Source organism: Moschus berezovskii, chromosome 7, assembly GCF_049115385.1.
Source record: "Moschus berezovskii isolate FMDL1 chromosome 7, NW_MosBer_1.0, whole genome shotgun sequence".
Classification (NCBI taxonomy): domain Eukaryota; kingdom Metazoa; phylum Chordata; class Mammalia; order Artiodactyla; family Moschidae; genus Moschus; species Moschus berezovskii.
In genome coordinates, this window is record NC_142466.1 from 59,347,746 (window position 1) to 59,373,568 (window position 25,823).

The window sequence follows — 25,823 nt, forward strand, 5'->3', positions numbered from 1 at the left end:
GTTTTTATTGTTCCAAATTTCTCGGTTTAATCAATTTCATATTGCTGAATGATCCTTAGGGAAGGTAAATATATAATCCTGAGATTGTTATTAGGGAGTGACCAAAATAAATGGAAGAAAATGGGAGGGTATTTTCTAAAGCTTTTCCAAAAAACACTAATAAAATGCTAAAAAGGGGGACCAATAGAGGGATTTTGCTATCAAATACATTTGAAAAACACCACTTACTACATGCTTCCTTTATAAATTTAAAAGCATGTTAAAAGCTTTGAGAAGTCCTCCAATAGAAAGATATGTTTGTTTATTTAATCAGTGTAATAAACTCTAACCACAAGGAAGCTTTTCTATTCATGACCTCTTTTGACTTGCTATTAAGTTTCATTTTAAATTCTTTAGAACTGCTTTGTGAAAATTCAACTAATCTTATTAGACATTTAGAGTCAGAATGGAAATAATTTTAGTGATTGAGTTGCTTTTGCCAATATTTATGTATATATTTAGTTTACGTTACTGCCAGTCTCCCTTCCTGAAACTTGTCATTTCCTCTTTCCTTCATTCTAGTCATGTAATAAGTCTTTCTTTCCTATCCTACTACTGAAAAGTCCATGGAATATGGCCTCTTGTCCTTAGAACCAACATTTCTTCTACACGCTTTGGCAATAGCATGATTTCAAAACTTCCATCCTCCCAGCTTGAGTGCCAACTTTCAATTCAGCATGAACACCGAAGCCGGAGTACTTTTACACGTACATCTTTACATTTGTCTTTTCTTTATAAAACTCATCACTTCTCCCTGTGAGCAACAAGGAACATTCTAAGCTTCTTTGGAGGGCACATAGGGTCTCTTTCAATTTTTGCAGGAGTCCCAGAATCAAAATCCTGAAAAAGGATAGTTTTAAAAAGTTGCTCTCATTCAAATGGATACCATTTCACTTACCATGGGATTCTTTGATTTGGCTCCTTGGTATGACTGGCAAAGACTCCTCTCAGGGAAAACTCTTGGCTTCATCTGCCCAGACAGTTCTGAATAAGAAATGATTTTATAAAATGAGTGAGTTGATTGACAGTGTTTCAGGGATAGGTGACCCAAGATTTGCGTCAAAATAAGGAGCTAATTGCCTAAAATTGTCTTCAATTGACTATCCATTCATTTATTTCTTACTGTATTCAGGAAACACTCACTGGTGCTTTGACTCCAAGCACTTTGCTAGGTGCTAGTGAAAGGTGCGGAGAAGGAAATGGCAGCCCGCTCCAGTGTTCTTGCCTGGAGAATCCCAGGGATGGGGGAGCCTGGTGGGCTGCCGTCTATGGGGTCGCACAGAGTCGGACACGACTGAAGTGACTTAGCAGCAGCAGCAGTGAAAGGTGAACAACAGTCAGGACTTTGGGGAGCTCAGCATATAATGATGAATAAACGTTCTAACTTAAGTGCCGACAGACTCCCAGATCTATTAAACAATAAGGACAGGATAAAAACACCTAATAAGAGAACTTACTGCCTTGCAGTCATCTTTTTTGCTCTATTTGGGGTATTAAACTATACCAATACATTTGATATTCATCGGCAGGCATTTAATGCATTGACAGTTTTGCAATTTCCTGCCAAATGTTTGTAATAATATCCTTTAGAAAACAAGCAAGAAAGCCTAGAATTAAATCTTTTTCTTTTCCCATAATCAGAAAACCCTATGTTGGGGTTACCAGAACTTCCCTGATTATTTTACTCAAGAACTGTTTCTTCTTTGTTCACTATATATCAAGCACTGATTTGACATTTAGCATAATCTTTCATCTGGAGAAATCATGTAGTTCACTGTAGATATTGTAGAAGCGTAACTTACAGTGTTTGCTTTGCCATTTTATCTACACAAGTATGCTTTATATTCCAGGTTCTTTTTATCTGAGCTTTTTAGGCTTCGGGATTATCAATTAAAACATTCCAGTGATTTCATACAGAACCAGTGTCAAGGATGAGGAACACAAGTAGGTGAAATCAGCATCAGTGGTGTCTAGTCTCCCTGTTGGAACAGTGGCCTTCATCCCATCCTCACTCTGCTCTCAGGAGTGAGGGAAACCAGGATATTTGATGAACATCTATTGGCATATGTCAGGCTGTTGAGTCTCTTGTGAAGTCTCTGATTAGTATGTCTCCTTTCTATCGTCAATTTTCTCTTCAATTCACCAGATTTTACAACTGATTAAATATTTGGAGTACCTGCTGAAAGCACAAGCTTGCTTTATTATCACACTTCGTCTCATTTACACACATGTGCACGTGCACACACACACGTTTCTTCACGCTTAAAGAAATACGTTCTCCAGAACAGGAGAGAAGAGATATAATGAGCTTATATAACAAAGCAATGATAATTGCTCAGTGTGTCTGACTCTTTGTGACCCCATGGACTATACAATCCATGGAATTCTCCAGGCCAGAATACTGGAGTGGGTAGCCGTTCCTTTCTCCAGTGGATCTTCCCAACCCAGGGATTGAACCTGGGTCTCCTGCATTGCAGGTGGATTCTTTAGCAGCTGAGCCACCAGGGAAGTCCAATAATTATAATAAAATTAACCAATTCCTCTTGGAAAGGATATGTTTTTATCCAATACTCACCCAGCTGTAGCAGACTTGGTACCAGTTTGCATTTTAATAAATGACAGATTGCTGTGAAATTAGTTGGCAAATGATGTAAAACTTTGAAATAAAATATGGGTAGACAAAGATAGACAAGGGAGCTTTTTTTATATCGGTTCCACTTCAGGAAAATTGACTTTAACTGGAGTTTGTTTTAAGAATCCTCCCCTAGAATTGAACTATGTCCTGATGGAATTCTGTGTTTTCAGAACATTAACAGAGCTAAGAAGTGACTTGCCAAATGGATCCAGAAGATCATTATCCATTTTAGAAACAAAGAAATATGTTTTCATAAATACATAGGTGGTTTCACATTCTGTAGTTGAAAGTTATCTGGTATCTGAGTATCAGATTCAGATTGCTATATCATTGTGAATTGTGCTGCATTTATATTGAAAGGAGCACATGTTTATCCTGCCTTGTATAATGCACATGTCAAGTGTCTTTTGTCACCTTGTTTTTAGTTTAGAGATTTGTTATTAACACTGTGAATAGTTTTTATTAACTTTTGCAAATTCCATTCTAATTCCCTTCATTCTTCTCATGGATTAACCAGATATCAAGAACAGTCCTCTTTTCTTTTAGTTTGTTTTGTTCTATTTTTAGTGACTACTGGGCTGCCTGGGGAATAAATGAAATCCTTATCACAGAAGTCATTCTAGTATAGTCTGGATGTCTGTGTTATAGGGAAGATACAACATCATACAAGGATTAGATTGGGTCAAGTTCAGGTTCATACCAATTCTGAGCTTCTGTGATTCTAAACATAGATTTGAGAAAGCTGATGGGGAGGACAGATACATCAATTTCCTTCAACAAAACATATCAGCAATCGGAAAAGACAGGCCACCGTGTAACAAACAAGGATAAATTGAATTGAGTTGATAATATCAAACAATTTAGAAGTACATATGACTTCCACTGAAGACTTTTTTTCACTTTCCCTGGGCCTATGTTCCTCATCTTTAAGATGAAAACAACCAAATTTAATATTCAGGATTGTAAACATTATGATGATTATTATCTCTGATGGCCTCTTGACTTAGGCATAGGGATAATCCTCACGGAACCTCCCCCAGTTTATCGATTTAGAAACTAAGTCTTGGCAAAGTAGGTAACCTGGTCATTAAGAAGCACGACTGTGAGTCAGACTCAAGCCACAAATCCAGTTCTCTTGGTCCCCATGCTCTGTGTGATGTCTGCTTTTATGAAACGCGTCTCCTGGGCCTGTCTCTACATACCCAGCTCTCAGTGAACAGCAGCTTTAATTCTGGTTGTGAAAGTGAACACTGCAGCAGGGATCTCTCCCTCCTCTGAACTTCTGGGAATTTATCATTTAGGCAACTGATTTGCCATATCCTACACTTCAATGTGTTGTCTCTTCCCTTCATCCCTGGATGCAGCCCATGATGATGTAGAAAGTACTGGCTTTAAAGTCACAAAGACCAGAGTTGAAACCTCAGTTTGGTTTCTCTCAAGAGTTTTGAAAAGTTGCTAAGTTATCAGAGTTCACACTTCCCTGAGGCAAAGCAATGATGACACTCCCTTTATGGAGCCATCATGAAAACTGACTGAGGTCCCACACACACACCTGTCAGACCAATTGCTGGTCTTCTCCCAAGAGGAAGGCCAACATTTGGTGCGTCTTTAAGGACCCTAGAGTATCTTTCACAATCATATGAATAATATAGGTGTAATATCATTTGTAATTTTTTTCAGAAGTGTGATTTGCTTTCATTTGAATCAGTATTATTATGGGAAGAAAATGTAAAGGACCGATTTACATCCTTTCAGAAATATTATGAGCTATCCCACAGAAGGGCAAAGTCATTGCTTCATGGAGTACAGGCCTGTGACATCAAGCCCCATGGTGGGCTTCAGAGAAGGGCAGCTTTGCTCACGCCTTCAAAGCTGAACTGGGAGTTAGAACTAGCCTGCAGGAGATATTCACTTCTCCAGAGCTACCTGAGAGAAGGAGATCAGTTTTTCATTATTACTGGATCATCCTCTATCCTTCTTTCCAAATACCTTTTCAAACATTTACAATAAATTGCTTTCATCGTTGTTGCTAAGTCGCAAAGTCATGTCTGAATCTTTGCAACTCCATGGACTGCAGCACGTCAGGCTCCCTCATCTTCCACTGTCTCCTGAAGTTTGCTCAAACTTGAGTTCATCGAGTCAGTGATGCCATCCAACTATCTCATCCTCTGTCATCCCCTTCTCCTCCTACCCTGCATCTTCCCCAGCATCAGGGTCTTTACCTATGAGTCCGCTCTTCACATCAGGTGGCCTAAATATTAGAGCTTCAGCTTCAGCATCAGTCCTTCCAATGGATATTCAAGGTTGATTTACTTTTAAGATTGACTGGTTTGATCTTGTATTCCAAGGGACTCTTAAGAGGCTTTCCAGCACCACAACTCCTGTTGATAATAAATGTTTTCATTCTCTGTGAAAGGAAGTTTTCAAGTTCTACTCCTTCAGTATAATTGAAAGGTGATGGTCTCTTTCTGGGCAGTTTCAAAATAGAGAATTAATGTTAATATTGAAAATATCCTTCTCCATTTCATAAGTCTGGCTCTCCTCAAAGTCTGAGCATGACACTGCATTTGCTTTGTGATGACCCAGGATGGAGAAACCTTTGGGAGGTGTGTCTCTTTTTCCCTCAAAAAGGGAGTGCTGGGATGGTGAATGTACCCAGAATAGCTATGTTGGTGCTGTTCATTCGTGTGATTATTTCTGAGGGCAGATGAGATTCACATGTACTTTTTCAGTTGCTTGGAATGAGAAACTGACAAACCCAAATTGCCTGCTCCTCCCCCACGACCAGTGTTAGCCTTCCGCAGGCCCTGAGAGAACCACTGGAACAGGGCTTAGAGCTTGCAGGACTGTGGGAATGACCAGGAGTTAATATTGGTAATAAACCTGAGTATTACTTAGGCTTCCATGAGTCAAATGAGGAAGACAGGAGCTCAGAAAAAAAAAAAAAAAATGGGGCATTGATCAGTCTGAATTGACCATAGTTAAAACATGAAAGGCAGAAAATTACTTGGAGATTGTTGACTTGGTAAATGAGATAAAGAAGGAAAAGAAGGATTTGGGGGTTTATTTTTTTTTTTTTCCCTCTCCTCTAATGCACCGTTGCTAAGCAGTGTTTCTCTAAACCATGTTGTTAAGCATTTTTAGCAATACCTAGTGTCAGCAATGGCATCCCACTCCGGTCCTCTTGCCTGGAAAATCCCATGGACGGAGGAGCCTGGTAGGCTGCAGTCAGACATGACTACAGTCAGACATGACTACAGTCAGACATGACTACAGTCAGACATGACTGAGCGACTTCACTTTCACTTTTCACTTTCATGCATTGGAGAAGGAAATGGCAACCCACCCCAGTGTTCTTGCCTGGAGAATCCCGGGACAGGGGAGCCTGGCGGGCTGCCATCTATGGGGTCGCACAGAGTCGGACACGAATGAAGCGACTTAGCAGCTGTCAGTAAGAGTCAGTGCGGGACAGCATTGTTTGAGGTGGGACTGGATTACCTGGTCCTCGCCCTGCCACTGATTGGCTCTGCTCACTTTATTCCCTTAACTTCCTGTGTACAAATGTAAAAATTCACTGTATGAGCCTTAAGTAACCAGTTTTAAATAATATTCATAGCACATTCTTGGGCTCCACATTTTAATTATGTGGAGTTTTAAAATGTACAGAAAATCTACAGGTTAACAGGAACAGAACTCCTTGCTTGAAAGCATACTTATTTCCATTAGTAAACACACCTGGGTCTTATTTACTCCTATATCTTCTACTATCCTTTCTCCCTAAAAGACTGATTTTCTTCTTCCAGTTAAAAATAAACAAGGTTAAATAAATCTACCCTGATGTCATACTATTCTCGGGACCCAAGGGTCGCACCATAGTGCACTTGGTGATAAAGTGCAGAAGCTGTATTGTGTGTCCCAGTCCTCAGTCAGCCCTTCGAAGAAAGGGCAGCTCTGATAACAGAATTGACTCTACACGTCTTCAGTGAGCTGATGCTCTACTGAATTTATATTCTGGCAGATATGGTGAATAAGCAACTCAGTTTGTTTTGTTATTTTCTTTTATATGCACTTGGTAAATATAATAGTAGCTTTTTATCAGGAACCTGAGACTGGAATAATTCTGTATTTGCAGTATTAATTGATTATTCTTTACCCTAGTCTTTGACTATATAACTGTAAGTGTCTTTTTAGAAAACTGAGCTAAAGTCCCCTTGAGGTTCCCTGAACTCAATGCATCATGCTGCTCCTTCATGTACTTAGACACAAAGAATATGGTGGAAAGACCTTAAATGTAGATACTTAAGTAGAATTTAAAATGGTGGCATTTTACCAGAAATGCTTTCAGTTCTCATCACCAGCATCTGATACTACAGTCATCATCAGCAGGCTTTCTATTTCTTTGAAAGGAACGTCAACTGCATGTTATATGCTCAGGAATCATATAAAATGGATTTTCTTCTGTTCATGGTAAAATGTATATGATCACTAATAACTCCATCTGTTGTTTAGTCGCTAAGTCATGCCGACTCTTTTGAGACCGCTGGGCTGTCCGTGGGATTTTCCAGGCAAGAATACGGGAGTGGGTTGCCATTTCCTTCCCTAGGGTTAGAGTCATTCCTCTGTTTACCTTAATCATCCTGAGAACACGATAACTAAACATTCTGAAAACAACCAGAATCAAGTGAAGCCTGTATCCTTTGCACATTGGGCCCTCCAACATTATGGAGTAGATCATAAAATCAGAGTCAGGTGTGCTTATTTTCCAGGTGAGGATGCTGTAGCTGGCAAAGGTAGTACCTCAGCATAGGATTGTTCCCAACAAAAGCAGCACTTAATCCCTAGATTCCTCACTGTCAGAGGCCACATCTCTTTCTTTTACTCGTTTAAAAACATCTGATATCCATCTGCCTCATTTAATTCCCTTGGGCATTTGTGGAGCTTGACCCACTTTATTCCCTGGGTCTTATTCCATCTCATATAATTAATTTCCCCATCCTCACTTTGCCCAGATTCACTGATTGAAGAAACAAGTCTCAGGCTTTAGTCTTTCCCAAAGACATCTAACATGCAGCTGTCCCCTGACTACATTCTCTTGGTGTCTTCCCAAAGAAGGCTTCCTCCCACCAAGTTACATCAATGTAGTCTCCAAGGCACCAGAAGCTGTATTCTCCTGATTTGTTTTGAATTATGGGTTAGATTTCTTTTCAGGTAACATTTAAGAAAACATTTTCATGTGACTCATCTGTCCTAGTGATGATCGTGACTCAAAGATTTATTAAGTATGACTTTAAAATGCAATATGTATATATTTAAAATTCTGAAACAAGCATCTTCTTTGTTGTTGTTACTGTTTTGCCTTTACATCATGATTCTAGATCAAAACTTATTTTTTCAGTGAACCTAGCTCTGTTAAGGAACACGATTTATTTTGGAAATGTTTGTCAAAATACTTTTGAGCTTTCAAAAAGATGAACAGTTCTCTTCATATCTCAGGTACTGAATAATCATAGGTATCCTTGTCTTTCTCCAACCTCTTCCAACCTGAAACCCCTTCCTGGTGAATCATGTATGGAAGAGCTTCCGTAGAGGGCTGCAGTCTTCTCTCACTGATGTGCAAAGATCAGAAAAAGGCAGGGAGCAGAGCACTGAGGGGTTTTGGTAAAATTGGGTATCAGGTTGTACTTGGAAGACATGGCACTTAAATGAGAGTTCCTCCTCCTGCAGTTGTTTCATTGTGCCCATGTCTCTTCTTGTCAACACATACAGATGTGTAGGTTCTGATCAGACTTGGTAGTCTCCCTTTCCTGTCTCCATTCGACTTCTTTACATTATAGTGTGCCTGTTACTTAATGTTACTCACCTTTTTATCTGTAAAAATGCGTATCTAAGTGGCTTGAAATTAACTGATAGATGTGAAAGCATCCAGCACAGTGTCCAGCCATGTCTTCCGTATTGCCGGAAGCCTCTGGTCATTTAGTCATGCTCCTGAAGAATGCAGTTGACCCTTGAACAACACAGGTCCACTTTGACATGGATGTTTTTTCAATAGTAAATACTATATGGTAAAGAGACGCAGATTTGATCCAGAAACACACAATTAGATACACAATGAAAGAGAATATTTAACATTTGGTCAAATGGGTCCTGTGTGGATTTCACAGTACATTTCACTGTAAATTTACTATCTTTTGACTTGGCACTCAAATTGGAGGAATTTTTTTTTCTCTCATTCAGAGTTACCAGTTGTAATCATATAACTTTACCACAGTATAAAATAATGTTATTTCCTATACTTTGGGAAAATATGTCTCAATATTTTTTTGTCTTTAAAATCTTCTGCCCAACTTCCCTTCTCCTTACATCCCACATTAAGATTTAATTCTTAAATTACTCTGAATTTCAGAGAAATGTCCAGATTTCTTTTACCCCATATGTTTTGGTTTTCCAAATATTGCACACTAATGAAAATTCCCTGTGCATCTGTAGTAAATAAACCTTTGAATTACTAATTATTTCAGATTAGCCCCCTAGATCTTTTGCAGCTGTCTTTATGGCATTTTCAGACCACAAATTCAGTCTGTTTATTTCTAGGACTTTAATCATCAGCCATACACACAGGCAGAGAGGTCTGGTTGCCTTGTAGACACAGTGGTGGCAGCATCTGTCTGTGCTGGAGCCTGGGGGCAGGGAGGGGGGGTCTACTCCTCCTTTATCTCCTCCTCTCACCTCCTGTCATTAGCTTGGGCTGCCAGGCTGCCAGCAGAGGATGCCGCAGCCTGGGTAGCTGAAACAGCACAAATGGATGCTCTCACAGTCTGGAGGCTAGAAATTTGGAAGTCCATGATCAGGGTGCTGGCAGAGTTCGGTTCTGGGAATGCCTCTCTCGTCAGCTTGCAAACAGCTGCCTTCTTGCTGTGTTGTTAGGAGGTCTTTCCTCTGTTCACACACTTTGGTTGTCTCATCTTAAAAGGACACCATCCTGTCTGATTGTGGCCCACTCTTAAGACCTCATTTAACATTAATTACCTCTTTAAAGGCTCTTGTTTCAAATACAGTCTCCTCAGGGGTTAGAACGTCAACATATGAATTTGAGAGGACACAGTGTAGACCCTAGCACAGCTTAAAGAGGAAGCTACATCTTCCAATAGACCCTCCAGCTCTCCTCTCCCCTTCTTGCCACAAGCTTCCTGCTCCGGGATACTGATCTCTACGGGCTCCAGGTCCTCTGGCTTCTGGTGGTGTCCAGCCAATGGGTACATTAGTGAAAAATGGGGGAGAGGGTGGAAGAGATGGGGTCTTGCTCAGTGCATAGTCCCCTGGGCTCCTTCCCTGCAGGACCAACATGGGCTGGCACATCCCCTGATCAGTTTTCAGCTCCGTTTAGCCCCACAGTCTCCAGTTTCTGTGACTCCCTCTCTCTGGCTCCCTTCTCGCCCGGGGATGTGGTAATGAGGTGATTACAGACTCCATACCCTCCTCCTCTGGAGTTTGTCTTTACCATGCTCAGTTGGATTTAAGCTTTGGGTCTGGTATTAGTGAGCATTTCTGAGTCCCAATTTGCTCATCCATTAAAAAAAAATTGATACAGACTTGAATTATGCAGAATTATTGTGTACAATAATAATAAAAGGCAGAGACATTACTCTGTCAGCAAAGGTCCATCTAGTCAAAACTATGGTTTTTCTAGTAGTCATGTATGGGTGTGACAGTTGGACTATAAAGAAAGCTGAGTGCTGAAGAATTGATGCTTTTGAACTGTGATGTTGGAGAAGACTCTTGAGAGTCCCTTGGACTACAAGGAGATCCAACCAGTCCATCCTAAAGGAAATCAGTCCTGAATATTCATTGGAAGGACTGATGCTGAAGCTCAAACTCCAATACTTTGGCCACCTCATGCGAAGAACTGACTCATTTGAAAAGACCCTGATGCTGGGAAAGATTGAAGGCAGGAGAAGGGGATAACAGAGGATGAGATGGTTGGATGGCATCACCAACTCAATGGACATGAGTTTGAGTAAATTCTGGGAGTTGGTGATGGACAGGGAGGCCTGTTGTGCTGCAGTCCACGGAGTCGCAAAGAGTCAAACACGACTGAGTGACTGAACTGATTGTGTACAAACAGAAAAATGTTTGTACAGTGCTTGATGTACAGAAAGCCTCTGTAAATGTTAGCCTCTGTGGTTTTTAGGGCACAATGAACCTTCAATGTGTAAAATTCCTCTTGATCATAAAACAGAAATTCTCTCTTAAGAATTAGCCCTGGGTTTTCAGTCTTAATGGAGAAATAAATGTGTTTGTCTCTGTTTATAAAAATCCTACATGGTCACAGTAGGATGGTATTAATAAAATAAAATTCCTTTCTAATCTTACTAAGCAGGAAAAATTCTATTACATTGTCACCTGATGGTAGCTTTAAGTATATCACTGTATTGCACATTAACTTCATTGCATACACAAGCACATACACTTCTAAACTGAGATTGTACTATAAAATTTTGTATCTTACATTTGTAATGATATTACAACACAAAAGTATCTTCCAAATATTGTCTTACAAAATATTTTTTTTATTTTTTGAGTCACATAATAACAGTGCTTTTTATTTTATTACTTCTTTTCAGTTTAGTCGCTCAGTTGTGTCCGACTTTTTGCAACCCCATGAATCACAGCATGCCAGGCCTCCCTGTCCATCACCAACTATCGGAGTTCACTCAAACTCACGTCCATCGAGATGCCATCTAGCCATCTCATCCTTTGTTATCCCCTTCTCCTCCTGCCCCCAATCCCTCCCAGGATCAGAATCTTTTCCAATGAGTCAGCTGTTAGCATGAGGTGGCCAAAGTGGAGTTTCAGCTTTAGCATCAGCCCTTCCAATGAATACCCAGGACTGATCTCCTTTAGAATGGACTGGTTGGATTTAAATTGGAGTAAATTGAATATGTTTTTAGATGTTTTTGTTGAAGTTTATACATAAGCACACAGTCATAATTTTATATAGATATATAAATGTGATTGTGCCATATGTGTTTTTCCCTCATTTTGTGGGTTTTAAGCCATCATCTGTTATGGGGCTCTTTAAACCAGGTAAGTTTTGGCATCATCTCAAGCATTCTGTTGACTGGTCAAGTAAAGCTCCCACACAACCATGCTTTTTCCTGATGACAGAGCTCCTCAGTGTGTGATGGAAAGGACAGATGTTGGTGATGAAATGGGACCTTCTTATTCTTCTCTGGCTGTGACGTAATGTATCTGAGATACAGATGTGGGTCAGTCATGAGAGTTTCTCAGTCTTGCCATCCACATCATAGTGAGGAGTAATTCCCTCTAGAGAATTAGAAGCATTGAACAAAATCCTTAGTTTATGATGTCTGGGTGATTTTTGCATCTTTCTGTATGTTTCATGAATATTTGGATGGGAAATTGAAGGATGGTAAACCAGGCCCAGCTGTCTAGTGGCAGTAACATCCAGAAGTTTCTCCCCCTTCTCTTCATGAATTTTTCCCATTCCTGTGTAGTCATATTGCATTTTTCCACATTGAAGGACAGAAAGAAATCTATGCTCAGGTCAAGTTGAATCCTGTCATAAATATTCTATTCCTTGAAAATTCAAGGTCAGGGAGAGTTTATCAAAGATAAACTCCAGATTCTTTGTCTCTCTTTCTTTGGCTCTTTTTCTAGAAATTCCAGGACAACACACTAAATACTCTGAGACCAGAAGACTTGGGGCCTGGAAAGAAATTTAACCATCACTAGCTTTGTGACTTTGGTTCTCACTTCCTAATTACAAACTAGCTTCCCACGTGGCACTAGTGGTAAAGAATCTGCCTGCCAGTGCAGGAAACATAAGAGATGCAGGTTTGATTCCGGGGTTGGGAAGATCCCCTGGAGAAGGAAATGGCCACCCACCCCAATATTCTTGCCTAGGAAACCCCATGGACAAAGGAAGCAGGCAGGCTACAGTCCTTGGAATCACAAAGAGTCAGACACAACTTCAGTTCAGTTCAGTTCAGTCACTCAGTCGTGTCTGACTCTCTGCGACCCCATGAATCACAGCACACCAGTCCTCCCTGTCCATCACCAACTCCTGGAGTTTACCCAAACTCATGTCCATCGAGTCGGTGATGCCATCCAACCATCTCATCCTCTGTCGTCCCCTTCTCCTCCTGCCCCAAATCCCTACCAGCATCAGGGTCTTTTCCAGTGAGTCAACTCTTCACATGAGGTGGCCAAAGTATTGGAGTTTCAGCTTCAGCATCAGTCCTCCCAATGAACACCCAGGACTGATCTCCTTTAGGATGGACTGGTTGGATCTTCTTGCAGTCCAAGGGACTCTCAAGAGACTTCTCCAGCACCATAGTTCAAAAGCATCAATTCTTCGGCGCTCAGCTTTCTTCACAGTCCAACTCTCACATCCATACATAACCATTGGAAAAACCATAGCCTTGACTAGACGGACCTTTGTTGGCAAAGTAATATCTCTGCTTTTTTAATATGCTATCTAGGCTTTAGCACACACTATTGTATTCCTAATTACAAAATGATAGATTTGGCCTAGGTTCCTCCAGCATGCCTTGTAGATTCGATATGGTAAAATTTCTGAAGGATTCGGCTATAACTGTTCTGAGAGATATTCTTCAAATTGGCTTATTTCTCTCTTTTCTCCTGAAGATCTCATCTTATATAGAAAAGTAGTCAGTACATCTATGTTCTTTGCTTCTTCTCCTTACTTATGTTATGACCCTAGGAAAGTCTTTGAGTTTATGCCAAGTTTTGTAAGAAAAACCAAAAACTTCTTGGATCTGGTTGAAGAAGATATCCACAAGCAAGTATGTTTGGAAATTACAAGTCATGCCACCCTGTTAGGGCTTTGCAGTGAATGGTCACTCACCTACAGCCTCTTCAGAGTTCTGCAGAAAAGGAACCTGTTTAATTTGCTTAACTCAGTTTCCCAAAGATTTTTGATCTTGAAATCCTTATATTTCTGGTAGCATCTATTAACATCCCTCATAATTAACGTACCTGCCATACATAGAGGAGACACAGCTCTAGAATGAAAGACATTGTCCCAAATTCTGCCCTTTATTGACAGTGTGATCTCAGAGTAAATACATTACATTTAATGTAATGTACAGAAGGTGTACTTCTGTACACCTCACATTGCTTATATATCAAATGAGGGTAAATAATAGCACCCACTTCATGTGGATGTAGATTTATAGGAATATCATATGACTATGATAGTGGTGACTAATAATATGCCACCTCTGAGGTCTGGCTGTCTGGGTTCAAATTTTGTCCTACCATTTACTGGCTTGTGACCTTAACGTTATTTCTGTATCTCAATTCTTTATCTCAGTGAGGGAGACAAACTTTGTACCATTCTCACAGTCACTGGAGGAATTCAGTCCAATTCGTGTAAAATATTTAGAATGGTACTTGGCCCACAGTAGGTATCTAGCAAATGTTAGCCCTTATTATTGTCATTGCTGGTGATCTTGTTACTTCTATGACTGTATCAGGTGAAAGGGATTATTTTTGTTTCTTTGTTTAGTTGGGAGATAGTTGACATTAGTTTCAAGTAGTTAACATTAATAATTCAATATTTGTGTATAATTGTGATCACCAGAGTGTGTCTGGTTGATATCCATCACCATGCATAGTTGCAGTATTTTTCTTTGTGATAAGATATTTTAAGATATACTTTCTTAGCAACTTTCAAATGTACAATATAATAGTATTAACCAGAGTCATCAGGCTGTACATTGCATTTGGATTATTTTCATTTTTAAAAGCAACCCCTCTCACCTCAGAAAGCAGCTCAGATCCAACATAGTATTAATATAGCATCATGTGCTGTGCTCAGTCATTTCAATCATATCCAACAGTCTGCAACCTATGGACTGTAGCCAGTCAGGCTCTTCTGTCCATGGGATTCTCCAGGCAAAAATACTGGAGTGCCTACCTCCAGGGGATCTTCCCAACCCTGGAACTGAACCCATATCTCTGGCATCGCCTGTATTGCAGGCAGGTTCTTTATCCACTGAGCCACCTGGGAAATATCATACCCCTCCTGCAAATGCTTGATTCTGCTGTGTTGATATTGATATTTTCTTCATGCGGAATCTGTGACCTATTTCTGTTTGTGTGCAGGGGCGGAGAGGCCTCGGCTCAGTTTTTGTCTGGGCATCAGGAAATGGTGGAAGGAGCAAAGACCACTGCTCCTGTGATGGCTACACCAACAGCATCTATACTATCTCCATCAGCAGCACAGCTGAAAGTGGAAAGAAGCCTTGGTACCTGGAAGAGTGTTCATCCACACTGGCCACAACCTACAGCAGTGGAGAGTCCTATGATAAGAAAATAGTATGTACCATTTGCTTCTCTGACATGATTGGTTTATTTATCTTGAAACACAAAGGGAGAATGCATACATTTATATGCACAAGTAATATATGGAAATAGAATGTTAGAATAGCTAATTACTTCCCTGGTGGCTCAGTCGGTAAATAATCTGCCTGCAATGCAGGAGACCCAGGTTCAATCCCCGGGTAAGGAAGACCCCCTGGAGAAGGAAATGGCAATCCACTCCAGTATTCTTGCCTAGAAAATCCCATGGATGGAGGAGCCTGGCGGGGTATAGTACATGGGGTCACAAAGAGTCAGATGTGACTGAGCGACTTCACTTTCACTTTCTTTCAACACAAGAACTGAACTGAACTGAACTGAACCATTCTGTTACCAAGTCATTGAAAAAGCCTGTCTGGGTCATTTACATTCCAGCATTGAATGTGGCCTTAGACATGATTAAGCCTCAGTTTTCTCAAAGACAAATGAATGGACCACATTCACCCTGTGAGTTAGTGGTAAAGAGACTAGGTGGAATTCTCAACCCAGTTCCCTATTACTCTGTCTCTATACTGTCTTTGAATTTCAACTTCAAATCTTTGGTTTCAAAGTAGGTACAACAAATTCAGTGTGACCTAAACCTATATCAAAAGTGTTTCTCTAACACCAGCACAAAGTTTGCCTGAACAAGAAGCACAGTAATCCTGTGTGATCTGCTTACCAAGATGCCCTCCTCATTATGCAGATGGTAAAATGGTTAAGAGTTCATGTTTGCAGAACCAGTCTGCTTAGGTTTCATTCACTGTTGAACTGTTTGCTAGCTGGTACCTTTGGACAAATTACTTAATTATTCTGTCTAAACATCCTTAACTGTCAAATGGGGGCATTTAATAATATGTAGTTTACAAGATTTATTTCAGTGATTATGAGGAAGTAGATAAAAAGTGCTTTGTACACTGCCTGATCCATTGGTGCTCAAGAAAGATCTGACTTTTGGGATGCCCCCACTCAGTGCAGCCAACTCTGAATTTCAGACACCTTTGCACTTTCTTCTTTTCCCAATCATGATTTTGCAAAATGTCTCAGGATTTGTCTTTTAAAGTGAAGCTGAGCTGCTATATCTGAATCTTTTTAGCATTTAGCCAACACCCTGCTTTTCAATCCCAGGATTCATGTAGGTTTGGGTCACTCTGCGATGCTCCCTCTGGCTTTATACAGTGCTGGAAATAGAGGTGATAAGGTTCTGTGTCCTCATGTAATACTTCATCCATATCCATCTGGTTCCTCTTGATTCCTGCTTATTATAGGCTTCATATTTGATTTCTGAGCTACCTTCTCCTATCCTCTTATTTTATTTATTTGTTTGGTTGAGTTGGGTCTTATTTGTGGCATGAAGGGTCTTCATTGCCTCATACAGGATCTTTCCTTGTGGCATATGGACTCTCGAGTTGTGGCACACAGGCTTAGTTTCCCCGTGGCATATGGGGTCTCAGTTCCCCAATCAGGGATCAAGCCCACGTCCCCTACATTGCAAGGTGGTTCTTAACCACAGGACAACCAGGGGAGTCCCCTTTTACTATCTGCTTTAGTTACATTTTCAGATTGATTTAAATAAAAGCCGCCTACCAATATGCATATAATACCTTCTTTCTCTGATACCTTCATAACAATTGGATTAAACATATTCATATAAATTCCCCTGAAAGTACTTCCATCACTCATCAGTAAACATATTCCACAATACAAAGTAAAATATGAAAGGAAAAAATACAGAGATGACAAGTTTTGAAGTATCATGGCTTTTTTCATGGGAAATGATGCTCTATGATATTTTACCTTCATAATGGAAATGCTTTCATCTAGGAATGTTTCTTTGGCTTCCAAATTTGCTTATCTCTCAGGACTCATTGGAGAAGGCAATGGCACCCCACTCCAGTACTCTTGCATGGAAAATCCCATGGATGGAGGAGCCTGGTGGGCTGCAGTCCATGGGGTCGCTAACAGTCGGATACGACTGAGCGACTTCACTTTCACTTTTCACTTTCATGCATTGGAGAAGGAAATGGCAACCCACTCCAGTGTTCTTGCCTGGAGAATCCCAGGGAATGGGGAGCCTGGTGCGCTGCCGTCTATGGGGTCGCACAGAGTCAGACATGACTGAAGCGACTTAGCAGCAGCAGCAGCAGAACTCATGGTCAAGGCCCATTAATACTGAGTGGCATCTATCAGTTCTGCATCATGAAAATCCTGATAAAACTCTCTGGAATAAGAATTGTCTTCTCAAACTTCTAGAGTCTGAATGCATCTTAAGGTATCTCACCATTGCCTCAAAGTAAACATGCCTATCTAGTGCTATTATTTCCTGTGGGACAGTTGTGAGAAAGGTGTTTTTAAGTTCCATCAATACCTTCCTTAAGAGAAGCTTATAGTCCAGTGGGCAAAATATCCAGGAAGAAGGAAGAGTTGCCTGGGTCCAGGTGGAAGAGCACAGTGCAGATAGAGGGACCTCGGAATCACTGCCCAGAGATTTATGCTTACACTTGACCTCCTCGGGCCTCTCATCCCTATCTCCTGTGATTGTGTGGCAGCTACTATGTCCCCCATTGACTGGGTGGTCATTTAGGATTCTCTCACGGATGGACAAATCAGTCATTCTGTGATGAAAGATAGGGCTTGAGAGAAAAAATGGACACCATGAAATAATGTCAATATCCTCAATTCAGGTCATATTTCACTTTTTCCTAGTTGCTGCTACTGATATCAAAACCTTTACTGACTCACTCAGTAAAGTTATCTATGCAACTTTTACTTGGCTCTACCTTTCTCATTCTACCTTTCTCTACCATTCTCATGGCAGCTACAATTCTTCTGTAGCCAGTTCTCAGAATCTCTTACTTTGCCTGAATCTCTAAATTACTCTTCATTGGACAGGAGTACTATAGCTGTTTCAAATTATAATCTCTAGCTGCAGACAGACCACTCAGTGGCTAAGTAACTTTCCTGGAATCTTGGTGACCTCATCTGTAAAATGGAGGTAAAGCCAGTACCAACCTCATGGATTTTCATGAAGATAACAAGATACTGAGCATAAGATATTTGCACAGCTCCTATGGCAGCGAGCCACCTAGTGAGTGCCTGGTATCCTTGTTTCCTAAGTCAGTGTAGCTTTCTGCATCATGGGAGCTTAGGCCGGTCATTTTTCCAGATGTTGTTAATGGAGGGGCTTCATTTTCCTAATCTGTAGAACCATGATCTGCTCCAACCACCCCATAAAGAAAGGCGCTTTGAAGGTGAACATGTTAACTAACAGTTTGAACATGAGTTGGCAGCAACATCAGCCTTTTATGGTCCAGCTACCCCTTTCCCTTCTAGATGTCAGAATGACAGATAATCCAGCTCTGCACTTGGGACCTTTTCTCCACCAGGCTTTGAACAAGTTGCCTATGGTCCCTCAGAGATGCCCGCATCCTGTTAGTGGCATCTGTGATTGAGTGTTACAGAAACAGTGTCTCCCTTTGTTCTGGGGCTCCCCTCCCCAGGCCATCCATTTCCTTTTGTAATTAGTACCTTCTCGAGAAGAGCACAGTTGTCATTCTTCATTCATAGAGCACCTTTGTGAGTTGAACTGAGGCAGACACTGAGGATCCAGGAAAGAGGAAAGGTCTCACTGCTTCTGGGAAAGCACTTTTGTTAAATAAATTTTACTTGTCTTTTTAATGGTGTTCCAGCAGGAAAACCTTGCCCTGAGTTTCAGAATGTAGCCCAGTCTCCAGCCCTCGTTTTCCTGCCATTACTATCGATACAGCTGTGGACCTTAGTATTCCACTCATGCTTTAATAGATTGAGGTCAGTGTTGGCCTTGAACCTTACTACAGCAAGCGAAGCATCCAAACTATCAAGATTACTATGATAAGAAGCTCCCCTATAAGCTAAACAGAAATCAGTGGAAATGACTGGCTATTATGAAATAATATATTTTTCTTAATAATACCATATCCATTTTATTCCATGCTGGACATGTAGTACTTATATAATTATATTGACATGTTGTAAATGTAACATTTTTTGCCCTTCTAATGTATATCTGTATACCTGGCAGCATGCTGTGCACATTCAATGTAGCATCTCTTTGTATCCTCAAACCCTATGCAGGAAATCAGGTATTGTACCCATTTTAGTGATGAGGAAAGTAAAGATTAAAAGAAACATAGATAGTAAGTGGTAGAGTCTGAATTCCAACCAAATTTGGGTTGAACACCCAGCCCACCTTGTGATCAATGTGCTGTCCTGTCCAGTCCAAGGATGTCCAGCATGGAGCTGTATGAAAGAATGGCATTTTTCTTGCCTGTTTGAGGTTCTGTTCACAGTGATCAAAAAAATGAAAAAGTTTGTGGAATATATTGGCATCCATTGTTTTTCACTACTTGGCCCACTACTTTTTTTAATATGGAAAATAATTTTAATTTTTAAATTTAGTACATTCACTTTCATTTATATTCTTAGCAACAGTGTATTCAAGTTTTATACACTCCTGAATACAATGAATAATTTGTTTCATAGTCCTTTATATCAGCGTTGTCCAGTAGAACTTTCAGCTGTAATGGAAAGGTTCTCCATTTGTGCTGCCAAACTGGTCGTCACTAGACATATATAGTTATTGTGAAATGTGGCCAGTCCAATGGAGAAGCTTTAATTTTAATTTGTTAAGTTGTAACTGATTTAAAGTTAAATATACACATGGAACTAGTGGTGATTACATCAAGCAGCATATTTTTATGGCTCACTAATTTTGAATTTCATGCCTTTGACCTCTTCTTAATTGCCTCAAACAATCAGTCCTCTTGCAAAACACCTAAGCCTTTTGCCAGTCTGCGTTGCTAATTCCTATGGCCTGTCGTTGAGCTCCCCAAAGTTACTATGCCTTTTGTGTGATTTCAAACCAGGACCTTATCATGTGAGACATGTCATCTGGCAGGTATACTGTTTCCCCAGAAACCACTTCTTTTATGCCTCTTCTCAAATTTTTCTTCAGGAGGAATGTTCCTCCTCACCATCCCTTGAAAGAATGGTGCTACGCTCCCCTACACTCTACTCTTTTATCAATTTTCTTTCTAGTGTCCTTAGAGCTACTTAATGTGATGTTACACATTTGCTTATTGACTATCCATTTTCCATACTAGACTGGAAACCACTTGAGGTTGAAGACTTTATTTTGTACCTTCCCAGAACCTGAGCTCCATAAATGATCAGGCATAACTGACTCTCAGACATTGGGAAAGATAGAAGCATCACAGAGGGTTCATATTGTGACAGGAGACAGGTGGGTATTCTCTCTCTTTCAGAGAATCTCCTACTGGTAGAAAGGTTGGTGAAAGGCAAAGGGTATTTGACAATATATTTCACATAGGAGATTGCCTGCAGGAATCCTGCTACATACAGCTGTGCGTCCAACCATTCTTAGTGTCAAGAAGCATTAAAGGTCCTGTCTTTATATAACCCTTCACTACCTCCCGAATTTCTCCCAAGTTCTTTGTTAGAAATAAGCTTTCCTCTTCCCCCAGTCATTCCATCATTAAATTATCTGCTTCTTTTGGAACTAGTTCAGCCTTTTACCTTTTTGTTTCTCTAGTAATTTGTCTCAGTGTTTGGAATATGGAGGCCATTGTATTCCTCCTCAGAGGGGTTTTGTGAGCCAAGGTTTAGAGAATGTATGCTCTGCTCAGCCCTCTTCTGATGTCATTTTATTCATTTATGTTCATGTCAAACTTGCTGCCTGGGGTATCTTAGGGTTGGCCTGAAAGACCAATTCCACTAGGAGGAATTATCTTATTGCTTTTAATATTCCTAAGCAGCTACACATTTCCTTTTGCAGAAAGTCCCCTCTCTCACTACCCAATTCATTATTCAGAAGCAGTCATTACTGTAATCTTCCTGTTTTTCCTTTTGATTTGGGAAATGTCATGATTTTTCATGAGTAAAAGCTAGAAAAATCCAGATGTCTTTAGTTTGTATGGACATTTGATCCATATTCTCTCAAGAATGTTAAATAGAAGGAGGGAAAATTTATTCCTGAAAAGTTCTAATATTGATTGTGGCCTGAGGGAGAATGGAGATACCTACCTGCTGACAGGGAAGGAGCCCAAGGGTGGTTCCCTTGAGACTGCCGGTGATAATCTGAAACTGCCACCTTTGCTCTGATTGGTGACTACACTCCATAGCTCAACTTTTTATTTTGCTGCCATTTCAGAATTGAATACTTCACGCCTTACTCGCTCTTCGGTGACTGCATGTCCTTGGGCTCATGAGTCTTTCTGAGCCTCCATTTCCTTAGTTAATAAATAGTATATCTCCCTTGTAGATTTCTTGAGGGATCACAGGTAATTTCACGTACACCAGTGTGTGCAGACACCTACACACCTGTTGTCCATTGCCCTCACTCTCTGCCCTTGCTGCGTTAGTCATTTTCAAAGCAGTGTATCTAGCATTAACAGTGCATCTAGTAAGAGGAACGGTTCTGCTTTCGCCCCTGAACTGTATACACACACACACACATAATTTTTGTAGGCTGCTTATAAGTTTATATGAGCCTTATTTAGAGAATCGATAAAGGAATAACCTTGAAGTCTTTCCTAACAAGTGGGAGAGTTTAAAATATAGAACAAAATGAGTAAAAAATAGCTTGACACTAGTAATTCAACGTAGCCAATACTTCACCTTTGCTCTGTACTCAGCACTGAACTGAACATTATAGAGAAGCAAAAAAAAGATTTAAGATGGCATCCTTCTTTAGTGATAGCAATCTCACATATATAAGCAAAACCTTACATTTGCACTCTGCAGTTACTGAATCTCATTGCAGCATGGGAGTGGAATTTTGTGTGGCCTTGTCAGTCATGAATGAATTCTACACCAGTCTTTGTGATTTCAGTGAACACAGAAAGCTTTTAGTTGGTCTTCAGTTCCTTTTTATTTGCTGGCTTAATAAATCAGTATCTCCTATTTTATTCATTAGCACATTTAAGATTTCATTTCTGTCCTTGGAGCACATTTCTAATCTAAATCCAAATCAACACCAGAAATAAATTCAACGTAACAGACAGAATCATTTCATGTTTTAAAAATATCTCTTCAGCTGTTCTTTTAACAGATATGAGACAATATGGCACCTTCAAAATAAAACAGATCACAGGGTCTCAGGGAGATAGAAACTCTTAACTGTAGGTTTGCTATAAAGACTTGTCATTTATGGCCAGACTCAATCTGAACTGAGATTCCCTGGAGAATTACATCAACAGGCTAGAATAAAAGATCCAATCAGCCCAAGTAATGAAATGTGAAATATTAGGAAATAAGAGTTTAGGATGAGAAAAAGGGATGGTTCTTCTCAGAGGGATCCTGACTCGACCTGAACAATACCCACCCCTTCTCACCAGATCAGGACGACATCCCTAACTTTGCAGACTCCAAAAGCCATCTGCTACCCATCCTGGGACAGGCTGAAAATCTAATTTGCTGATCAAGACAGCTTTGATCTGGCATGGGGCCTGGTGTCATCTCCTGTTTCCTTCACTCTGATGGACAGAAATGATATTTTCTTGAGCAATATGAGAAGTTCTGTGGAGAAAAATCCTGTTTCTGATTTGGGTAGTGAATTTAGGGAATTTGGAGCATGCAAGATGCGCCAGCGGGACCAAAACCAAATTCTGAGACGCTCTCTGAAATGGAATCGAAACTTAAAGTGCTTTGTTGTTCCATTTTCACATATCAAATCTCTGAACTCCCAGCCCCATGATGTGGGCTGACCCTTGAATACAGCTTCTCCTTTAAATTATACTGCCAGAACTTGTATGTATGCATTGTGATTAATGGGGTTACCCCATGTGGTTTCAGTTTGGGGAACATCGTTTTTCTTCAAGATTGCTTCTTGGTGGTCTTTGCCTTTTCCTTCTAAAGATAGACATAAAAATTCCCTGATACTGTGGCTTCTTTTAATGATGAAAACCCTGCCTTAGATCTTTTTGGTAATTTACACCTAAATATCTCCACCACTGACAGTAACTTCCTCTTGAAATGACCCAGCTGGAATTTTCACTTAAAGCAGGATGAGAAGGGAGTGAGAATGTTTTTGTTTCTTTTTTCTTCCTTTATTTTAACCTCCCTTCTGTCCATCACCTTCCTGTTCTAATCCCTTAACACCCTCAACTTGAGCTACTCACTGCTCAAGTTTCATTTAGTGAAATTGATTGGGAGAAAAATATAAAAGCACAACAATGATGTCGAATTCTACAAATCTATATTAATAGCATTTAACAGTAAATTGGTGTTTATATATAAAGGTACTGAGTAGCTTTTTATTTACATACATATCATGTGTGTCTGTGCCTGCTGACTCTATTTGGATGGGGCCTATGGCAAATCCAACATTATAAAATTTTTATTGTTCACGTTTGAGATTGGCTGGAGGTGGTTATTTATTAGATTCAAAAACACTACATACACACACTTGGAGTGTTTATTCTGGATTTGTTTCTGTGCATTGAAAGCGGTGCATTCTGGTGCAGCTGAAGAATAAGCAAAGTGAGCCAAGTGGAAAAACATCATGAAAAATCTTGAATTAAGGCAAAAGTCATTGAAAAAAAATAAAACTTGGCAAAGGAATGTGGCCATGAGGGTGAGGTAAAATGAGAAGAATGCAGGCAAGGCCATCTCTCAACAGCAGTGTATCTAGAGACCTGGAAAAAGGCTGCGTCTGAGGTGTTTATGCATTGACTTAGGGACCAGGCCTTTGGAAAATAAGGCTGCAGATTCACCCATATATTCGAATGAAATAGAAATCACTTTTTGGTAATCCATCAGTCCCACTTCTGGGTATACATCCAAAAGAATTGAAAACAGAATCTGGAAGAGACATTTGCACACCCATGTTTATTGCAGCATTATTCACAATAAGCAAGAGGTGGAAGCAACACATCCATTCATCTGTCATTTGCCCATTGACAGATAAATCAATAAAGAAAATATACTTTATAACACAATGAAGTAATACAGTGGAATATTATGCAACCTAAAAAGAAGGAAATCCTGCCATAGTCTACAACATGGATGAGGCTTGAGGACATTATTCTAAGTGAAATAAGCCAGTCACACACACACTCGCACAAAAAATGCTGGGTAATTCCACTCACATGAGGTACCTAGAGCAGTGACAGGCATAGAAGCAGACAGTAGAATGGTGGTTGCCAGGGAGAGGGGCTGGGGAGTTGTCTAATGGGTAGAAGTTCAGTCCTGCAAGATGAAAATATCACAGGGCTCTAGAATTGCACAACAATGTGCATGTAATTAGCAATACTGTACTGTACGTTGTTAAAAATTATTAAAACGGTAAATTTGTGTGTGTTTTTACCCACACCCCCCCCACAAAAAGAAATACCTTTTTAAAGTCAACAATTGAATATCTCAGAAGTTTCTTTTTTAATTTTTAAAAATTTTATTATTGGCGTATCATAGCTTTAAGGGCTTCCCAGGTGATTCAGTGGTAAAGAATCCTCCTGACAGTACAGGAGACACAGGTTCAATCCCTGGGTTAGTAAGATCCCCTGGAAAAGAAAATGACAACCCACTCCAGTACTCTTTCCTGGAAAATCTCATAGACAGAGGAGCCTGAAGGGCTACAGTCCATGCAGTCTCAAATAAGTCAGATGTAACTTGGAACTGAACAAATAACAACATAGTTGCTTTATAAAAATGTTGTGTTGGTTTTTGCTGTACAGCAAAGTGAATCAGCCATAAGTTACATATATCCCCTCCCTCTTCAGCCTCCCTCCCACCCTACCCCCAAACTACTCTCCTAGGTCATCACAGCACTGGACTGAGCTTCCTGTGCTATGAAGCAGCTTTCCACTAGCTGTCTACCCACTCTCCTCTCCCTACATCATGTTCCCATATCCCTTCTCTACATCACATCTCTTTTCCTGCTCTGCAAACAGGTTCATCTGTACCATGTTGCTAGATTTCATGTCTGTGCTTTCAGTTTAGCCACTCAGTCGTGTCTGACTCTTTGTGACCCCATGGACTGCAGCACGCCAGGCTTCCCTGTCCATCACCAACTCCTGGAACTTGCTCAAACTCATGTCCATCGAGTCAGTGGTGCCATCTAACTATCTCATCCTCTGTCGTCCGCTTCTCCTCCTGCCTTCAATCTTTCCTAGCATCAGGGTCTTTTTAAACAAGTCAGTTCTTTGCATCAGGTGGCCAAAGTATTGGAGCTTCAGCTTCAGCATCTGTCCTTCCAAAGAATATTCAGGATTGATTTCCTTTAGGACTGAGTGGTTTGATCTCCTTGTAGTCCAAGAGACTCTCAAGAGTCTTATCCAACACCACAATTCAAAAGCATCAATTCTTCAGCGCTCAGCTTTCTTTATAGTCCAACTCTCACATCCATATATTATGCATTATGCGTAATGTATAGAGTATTTTTAATGTGTATGCATTAGTATACAGTATTTTTTTCTCTTTTTGATTTACTTCATTGTATATGACAGACTTTATTAGGTCCATCCACATCACTACGAATGACCCAATTTCATTCATTTTTGTGACTAAGTAATATTCCATTGCATACATATACCACATATTCTTTACGCATTCACCTGTCAATGGAACATTTAGGTTCTTCCGTGTCCTGGCTATTGTAAATATCTCTGCAGTGAACATTGGTGTACATGTGTCTCTTTGAATTGTGACTTTCTCAGAGTATATGCCAAGGAGTGGGATTGCTGGCTCATATGGTAGTTCTAGTTTTAGA

The 25,823-nt window shown here is 40.2% G+C and overlaps 1 protein-coding gene across 3 annotated transcripts in view; it reads left to right on the forward strand.

The window, feature by feature from the left end:
* Positions 1-25,823, forward strand: part of PCSK5 (proprotein convertase subtilisin/kexin type 5) — a 507,981-nt gene that overhangs the window by 204,753 nt on the left and 277,405 nt on the right. For all 3 annotated transcript variants that reach the window (XM_055426904.2, XM_088837941.1, XM_088837942.1), the window contains exon 8: positions 14,825-15,037. In XM_055426904.2, coding sequence (XP_055282879.2) covers positions 14,825-15,037 — 213 coding nt within the window. The remainder of the gene's footprint in view (positions 1-14,824; positions 15,038-25,823) is intronic.